This window comes from Hippocampus comes, unplaced genomic scaffold, assembly GCF_001891065.2.
Source record: "Hippocampus comes isolate QL1 unplaced genomic scaffold, H_comes_QL1_v1.1 scaffold158, whole genome shotgun sequence".
NCBI classification, from domain to species: domain Eukaryota; kingdom Metazoa; phylum Chordata; class Actinopteri; order Syngnathiformes; family Syngnathidae; genus Hippocampus; species Hippocampus comes.
Window position 1 is genome coordinate 182901 of NW_017805548.1, and position 8524 is coordinate 191424.

An 8524-nucleotide genomic window follows, 5' to 3' on the forward strand; every position below is an offset into this window, starting at 1 on the left:
CTTTACAGTGACTTTTCTGTCAAGCCAGTCCAATCGGAATTTATTCTTGACATTTGAGTCAATTTCTAGGATTAAAGACTCCTGATCTTTCGTCAAAAATTTCATAATTCCGCTCAAAACGATCCCAGAACAATGAATTTGCGAGACGAACAGGCCGCCATGAATCAGGTAAAACAATATGTTACATGCAATTTGATTGGTCCAATCGCTTGTAGTTAACCAATCGCTGGGCCGTTTATAATCGAGCTAAGACTTCCGCAAGAAATAATGCCTTCAGTGATCTGATTAGTTGAAGCTTTCATACACGTCCAATCGCAGGGCTGTTTACAAACGGAAAACGGAGAGACTGTTCGGGAGAGCTTGTGAAAACTCGACGATAAGGTACCTGACCGCCCCTAAAATTTTCTCAACGGATTTAGACGATTCACAAAAATTATCAATTTAAGAAATAAAACGGCGGATTTCCGCGGTTCCGCGGAAAATTGCCATGTATGAAAATGTGAACTCGTAAAAATGTATGGGCGCCTTTTATTACCACATATACACAACAAATGGATGGATAACTACTTTTGCAATCAGAAGCCAGTCAATTATTGTTCAGCTATTTTTAAATTTATTTGAAGGGGGCGGAGGGATTGCTAACAAATCCCATCTCAATCTCGGTGTTGCTTGAAACAACTGTTGTCGACACACATGATTTGTCTTTGTGGGCCACACTAAATGATGTCATGGGCCGGATCTAGCCCCTGGGCCTTAGGTTTGACACCAGTGAGCTAAAGCATTTATCATTGGAATATTATTGCTAAATATTTGCTGCAACGTAAGAATAACAGCATTTTGAAGAGACTGGTTGTGACTCTGCATCATGTGAGGCGTCTGTGTGCATCAACGTGAAAATTAATATGAAACATTTTTGGAGCCGCACATACACGCATGCTCATGACCACCTACCAGGTGACATGGAAAGCTTGTCTGCAGCCCTGTCTGTTGCAGGCCATGCACGCACCGCATGCTGCCTTGCTCTCTCTGCCGTGGTCCTCACAGATGTAACATGTCTGGGCAAAGGATGATACGGAGAGCCGACCAATGAGACCTTTTACAATCCATTCAAGCATTCGACACTGAAGGAACACTTTTTAATGAGCGGAATATTGGCATGTATCGCACCAGTGCTAATGGGGTTAGGTCAAACAGAAGCTAAAAGGCCTCTTCCAGCTAATAATGCTTGTCAATAGAGCACATGTGGCTTTGCAAAGCTTTCCCAATTTGTTGTGCACTGCTGTGACCCAGCAAACGATTGCCTTTGAAACTGTGAAAAATCCACATGGCATTCACACACTTAAAAAAAAAAAAAAAGCCTTTTTTTTCCTATTCCATTGTGAATCCACTTTGGTAAAAACCTTTTGTTGGTACTGTACCCAACGACTAATAATGCTAAGAGATGAGGTAGGAGTGATGGAAATCTGCAATGCGATGCTAAGTATCGTTAGGATATGTGTTCCTTCTGGGTTTACTGTGTGGACTTCCCACTCTGTTTTGCCCGCAGTGAGTGGGGCACACTGGTCGGGTGAATGAGGCCGAAAAACAGGTGCAGAACAAAGGAATGGCAGGCCCTTTACCTTTTAGCCTCTGCCTCTGTTGCAGCCTTTGTCCCCCAGTCTCTCAGTCTTGCTCGACCCAGCACAACCCCACTTTTTACGCATTAGAGATTTAGTGAGACTGTCATAAAAATGACCACATCATTACGCGGTTGATTCAGTGCTTTGAATACTTCCAGTGTCGGTTTAACATTCGGCCCCCCTCATTTGGTCCCTGTGTGTGTTTAGTACAAAAGTGGGGAGGCTTAAAAAATGGTTCAGTATTCCCGCCTTGAACGGGCTGTGTAAAGGGGGAGGGCGGAGGGGGTTAAGTTACCCTCAAAGGACAGTGATTTTGAAACGGAGGAAGGCTGCAGACATTGCCACAGCAGCCCTGTAAAAGGAAGAGTGGCTCCTCAAGTTTTCACCATCCATCCTAATGTTGTTGAGGAATGCAGAATGCAAATCTATGGCTGAATGGCACCGACAGGAGAAACCTGCCTGCGATTTATTATAGCTGACACGGTAATATGAAACTGGCCCTCCAACACTCCTTTGTGCAGATTTACATGCAAACGCAGAGCCAGTGTCAGCATTTGTTTTGATTTCTCTGAAAAGTACAATGTTTGAATGAGCTAGTTTGGATGGAGATGGGCACTATGCTTTTAATTCCTTTACCAGCTATCAAAAAACCCACCACCGAAATAGTTCAATGTGTCAAAAGACGGAAACCACAGCAGTATAACTAACAGTCAGAATAAACTTAAAAAAGACTTGAAAGATTATGGTAGCAGGAGTTCCCCTGGGGCCTTTTAAAAAAAAGTCGATTAAATCTTTTAAACTGTGAGCACAATCAGTGGGCAAGTAAATATTTTGTCCTTATCTTCATTTAAAAGCACATTTCCCAACTACAAGAAAGATAATCTTCAACGCTTATTCGACCACCCGGTAATGTACGGACATTTGTGTGAGGGTGTGACCTAAGGAGGTACACATCCTTGATCAGTAATTCTGATCAATGATCCTAACCCCGTTTCTTTTTAATTCAGTCCATTCATTTTTTTCACAGTATATTTACATTGCACTTTTACATTGAATACATTTGAATTTCAACTTTCAAAGTAGTTTTGTTTGAAACATTTATTGACGTACTTTTCTTAATTTGACTTTTGTGTGCAATACATTTCAATTTTTTAAAAAATGTACTGTTTATTAATTTTTATATATTTAAGCATAGTGTTACTGTTGGAACTGTACATAATGTTACAGTGGTTTACAAGAATATAAAATATACTTTTTGAGAATAAATGCTCAGCTTTATTTTTGATGAAGACTCGGGCCCACTACACTACAGTAATTTAATGTTGGTCATTCTGGTGGTACTTGGAAGAAAGTTTGAGAACCTACTGCACATCACATAGATGGCAATGGCGAGTGATGAAAAAAGCGGAAGGGGCGTGGCCTGGCCGGGGGCGTGGTTACTTATAAAAGTGGCACTAAACATGCTGAAGATAAAGTGTATTGAATTTACACACTATTTGAAAATTGAACAGAAAAAAATCCCAAGATCGCCACTATTCTTTCAAGTGAAAAGTTGTGCAATTTTGCTTATGCATTCCTGGTGAGCATATGTAACTCCAGATTTGCTGCTCAAAATCAAAACTAAAAAAGTAAACACATTCCCTGCCATATTTAAGATTTGTTCATGACTTGTATTCATAAAGTGTTGTGTAAATGTGATAAAAAGCTGTTGATTCTTACCTCATACAGTAACGTCTTTAGTTGTATCCGCTGACTAAGTTTGTTTGAAAAATGCCGATCCCAAAGAATAATTGCTCCGTCGAATGGTGATTTTGTCAGCATGTTTTTTCACTTTTGTTGCATGATCTGTCAGTGCCACGCATCCACGGAAGCCATAGTTAATTAAGTTACTCCAATATACACAATAATCTTTGCCTGCTACGTCTGGTTTCTTCAAAAATTGTCCAAGAGCTTCTGTAACTTCGTCGAACTTGGAACCAATTTTAACCTTTACAGTGACTTTTCTGTCAAGCCAGTTTCATCGGAATTTATTCTTGACATTTGAGTCAATTTCTAGGATTGAAGACTCCTGATCTTTCGTCAAAAATTTCATAATTCCGCTCAAAACGATCCCAGAACAATGAATTTGCGAGACGAACAGGCCGCCATGAATCATGTAAAACAATATGTTACATGCAATTTAATTGGTCCAAGCGCTTGTAGTTAACCAATCGCTGGGCCGTATATAATCGAGCTAAGACTTCCGCAACAAATAATGCCTTCAGTGATCTGATTAGTTGAAGCTTTCATACACGTCCAATCGCAGGGCTGTTTACAAACGGAAAACGGAGAGACTGTTCGGGAGAGCTCGTGAAAACTCGACGATAAGGTACCTGACCGCCCCTAAAATTTTCTCAACGGATTTAGACGATTCACAAAAATGATCAATTTAAGAACTAAAACGGCGGATTTCCGCGGATCCGCGGAAAATTGCCATCTATGATATCAAGGTGTGCATAATCATGATGCAGATCCTTTTTCCTCCTGCAAACTGGGCCAAGCGCTTGAAATTGTAAAGAAAATTTAATCGTAATCACATACATCCTCAATGTTTTGTTGCAAAAGGTCCACAGGAGCCAAAGTGTGTTGTGGAAAAACAAGATGCAAATCAACTCCCAAATATTTACAAAACAAGCAACCTATTGTCCTCCAGTGCTGGCATTTGTGGTGATCGTAATAATTCAACCTTGCAGATGGTTCATTTTTGTCAGTTTTTTGGGGGAATGTGGGAGGACCTGAGTACCTGCCCTAAATCAAATAATGAAGTCAAATATTTTATTATTGACTTTTGAAATTTGGATAGCGCTCGGATGTCACATTCACGCAAAAATTTTAAAATTAATTTGAAAAATCCAAAATCCGTTTAATCGAGTACCTACTCTGTTTCGGTGAAATGAATCTGCCCGCATTCAATTCACGATAATGAATGCAGCTTCTTCTTTCTGTACATTACAGCAATCGATTTTGGGGATTGTGGCCTTTACCATATGGTACATTCTTTTGTCCACACCAGCTCTACAGCGAATATCATCTCCAATTCTGACGCTGTCACGCCAAGACATGGTGGCGGGTTGATTTTGGCAACGTAAAAGGGCATTCCAGGGGCAACTAGTTATTTACCAACTGCTGCATAACAGACTGATGTGATTTGAAATTACATTTTCATTTTCTTGAGGAAAAAAAAAAACTGCATAAAGTGAGCTTGTAGGTGAAAAATTGACTATCTGGACTAGGGAACGGCCGATGCCGACTTTTACCAGAAAAAAAATACCGATTACCGATTAATCATCGAATTCATTGAAAAATCTATATAATACATATAATAGGTCCACCCAGCCCCAATGCATTTCAGAGCGTCAATTATCAACAGATTTTCACTATTCGTGGGGAAGAAGGACCAGGCTGTGCGAGAGTCAACTTCGTGTGTGTGTGTGTGTGTGTGTGTGTGTGTGTGTGTGTGTGTGTGTGTGTGTGTGTGTGTACAGATGTTTAATAAATTTATAAGGACATGAATACTTGTCATATGTGTGTTTGTGTTACCAGTAGTTGAATGTCATATTTGACACATTTTAACAAATTGGAACATTAGGTTGTGTATAAAACAGTGACATCCAGGTCAATTCTTTGCACAACTTGCGTTGCTCACTTAAGCATTGCTTGTCAAAAATAAGATTTGCTTTGTTTTGAATGACAGGTCCATAGGATTACCTTATCAATTCTATTTAAGAATACAGGGCTCGTGACTAACCCTTTGCACTGGTGCGCCCAACTTTTTGGCTTGATTCCACCTACACTAAAGTTAATTGCACCAAAATTTTGAACCGCATCACATTCACAGAGCTGTCAACCTATAGAAATTAACTTCCCAAACAATTAATTTTTAACATTCCTAATTTTAAAACATTGTCGAGAGCATTATGGCAGGACTGTACGCAGGAGTGTTTCACTGTATATGTATAATATATTAATGATTCAAAGAATAAATCAATCAAAATGATTTACTTAGTTATGACATTTCAACAATGCACACTGCACACACATCAATTTTTAAACTAAAGAGCAAGACTCTAAACACGTCAGTGCTAATAGTCTTTTTCTTACGAAGACATTTTCAAGGACCAAAATAAAAACTAATGATTAAAAATAGCACTCACCATAGCTACATTTCAACACGTCGTGGCAGCTTGTATTCCAACATGTTTTAATTACTATTATGACAGTAATGACACAGTGCCGTGTCAGAGCGTTTGTCATCCAACCATCCATTTTCTGAAGAACCTACCCTGACTATCATCTGCGCATTTCTGGACATCATATGCTGCCCATGAAACTTCACTTTGTGCTGCACTTTGTCTCAAGTAGTCGCGCTGAAGCGTGGAAACTCTAAGCGCGTCGCTGGGTTTCCATGATTCATAAAATGCAACAGTTCCGAACATAGTGATTTCCTGCAAGCTATTGTTTCAGATCACCAGTTTTGTGTGTTCTGTGTCTGGCGTCTAAGGTAGAGAGGCTCGGTAGCAGTGGTCTGAGTGGCTAGCCATATTAGCCATTAGCTTGACAGACCCGCTTTTGTTTACATTTCCACCGCCGCCTACGGCGCCTGCCAGACCCGACAACAATCCACGTGCTCTCTCGTCCGGGATGTTGCAAGTGACACGGCTTATCATACGGCGCCTGCCAGACCCGACAACAATCCACGCGCTCTCTCGTCCGGGATGTTGCAAGTGACACGGCTTATCATCACTCTTCGTCGGCTGCCCGAAGCTGCCGCTCTCGTGGTGGAGGCCACAACCGCCGGGCCGGGTGAACGCCGAGGCACCAGCTGCGGCTCTCATTCAAATGAATGGTTTCCAGCCAATGGTGCAGGTGCTCTTGAAAATTTTCTTCCCCCCCAAACCTCAATATTTATATTAAATATGTTTTTAGAGCCGAGGAGACTTAGTTTGGTTGTACATGCAAAACCTATAATTCTTTTCAGACGCCACATGGTGAAATGTAGGCAAATTGGGAGCACCATAGAGGCCTGTGACATAAGGTCATAGTACAGATATATGTGTAATACTTAATGACACCAGCATCACTTGTGTACAACTATAAGTGGAGTACATAAAGATAAAAACAATCGTCAAACATGTCTTAAGGGCCATAATCTGCTTTTTTCAGCAGGTGCCTGATTAATCGGTCCATCCCTAATCTGGATAGGACAGGCCCTTTGGTTAACAAAACTGTATTCTGAGCCACACCCAGACATGGGTCAACACCTATGGGGTCAGGCCTTGGGGTGTGGTCTGACAGTGAGTGTCTGGCGGCCATGTTTGAACGTATGGGACCAGGACGGGCAGACTCGGGTGGTAACTCATTCATTGCCATCGCTAGCTATGTAAGTCAAAGACCCGCTTTATCTGGGCTGGCAGTGATTGAGTTAATTACTTAATTTGTAGGGTTACACTTATCTTAGGGGTGCTTCAGCTATAGGAGGGTCACACTCCTCAGTCTCCCTTTGAGGGGTTCTGGAGAGGAGGATCCGTCGCGAAGCTCAATCTTGGATTTAGGAGGAGCAATGTGTTTTTTACGGGGAGTTTAGGATCAAACTTGCAACCTTCATGGTGAGAGATGGCCACACTATTGCGAACCAAGCTATGCTTTCTACTTGTCTCCCAAGCATTTGTGGAGAAGTTGGGTTGTTTACAAAGATATCTTGTTCAGCATTCTTGCAAACAGGCTAAAAATGGCAGATAACTACAAAAGGCTGTGAATGCTGCACTAAAAATTGGGACCCTCTTTTTAAGGACTAAACGTGTTTCAATACCTTCATGTATCGCTCATGTGGAACATACTGTAGCATGATGGGTTCCATGGTGAGGACGTTGGCGAACTGCACCTCAGGTATGTAGAGAGCACAAACAACATGAGCCCAACCTGATGGTGACAACGACAGAAGATTGCGAGCATGAAAAGTTTGTTTTCTTATCAAAATTTGCATTTAATAAGGCAAAAAAAAGGGACTGACACCAACACGAGGGGAGTTCTAACCAAGTCCCATATTTACCTCCGCTGTCTGTTCTCTTGAGAGCGCCATCTTTGTGTGGGCATAACTCACACCTCTATGGAAGGACACAAAAGAGCTCAGTTTAGTTCAGTTATTTTGATCTCAGCATGAAAAGTGAAACACTTCTCATGTTGTGCGTTGGTACACTCACCACTCTCGCTGCTCTCTCCTGTGATTCACACTTACGACAGAACCACGGGCCAGTGGGTACCTGGACGATGCCATAGCATGCTGAGACACAAATGTAATTGAATTTAATTTCATTAATATTCAAACAGGGCGGCCTGGTAGTCCAGTGGTTAGCACGTCGACTTCGCAGTGCAGAGGTACCGGGTTCAATTCCAGCTCCGGCCTCCCTATGTGGAGTTTGCATGTTCGCCCCGGGCCTGCGTGGGTTTTCTCCGGGTGCTCCGGTTTCCTCCCACATTCCAAAAACATGCATGGCAGGCTGATTGAACTCTCTGAATTGTCCCTAGGTGTGAGTGTGAGCGTGGATGGTTGTTCGTCTCTGTGTGCCCTGCGATTGGCTGGCAACCGATTCAGGGTGTCCCCCGCCTACTGCCCAAAGACAGCTGGGATAGGCTCCGGCACCCCCGCGACCCTAGTGAGGATCGAGCGGTTCGGAATGTATAATATTCAAACAATTCACAATACAGTAAATATTCTCTAGTGCGGACTCGTGTTTGCGCTGTCCAATTTGTCCTGATAACAGAAATTCCTCATTTGGGAAATGAGCATGGTACATGTCCTTTATGAACCTGCAAGTATGTTGACAAAATGCACGTGTAACAACACAATCAATAAAATACAAAAATAT

At 41.9% G+C, this 8524-nt stretch overlaps 1 protein-coding gene across 2 annotated transcripts in view; it reads right to left on the reverse strand.

Annotated features, from left to right (window-relative positions):
- Positions 1-8524, reverse strand: part of LOC109521730 (MLLT6, PHD finger containing) — a 35553-nt gene that overhangs the window by 24799 nt on the left and 2230 nt on the right. For both annotated transcript variants that reach the window (XM_019879758.1, XM_019879759.1), the window contains exons 2-5: positions 7859-7938; positions 7708-7762; positions 7468-7577; positions 952-1055 (exon numbers count right to left, since the gene is read on the reverse strand). In XM_019879758.1, the coding sequence (XP_019735317.1) occupies positions 952-1055; positions 7468-7577; positions 7708-7762; positions 7859-7938 (349 nt within the window). The remainder of the gene's footprint in view (positions 1-951; positions 1056-7467; positions 7578-7707; positions 7763-7858; positions 7939-8524) is intronic.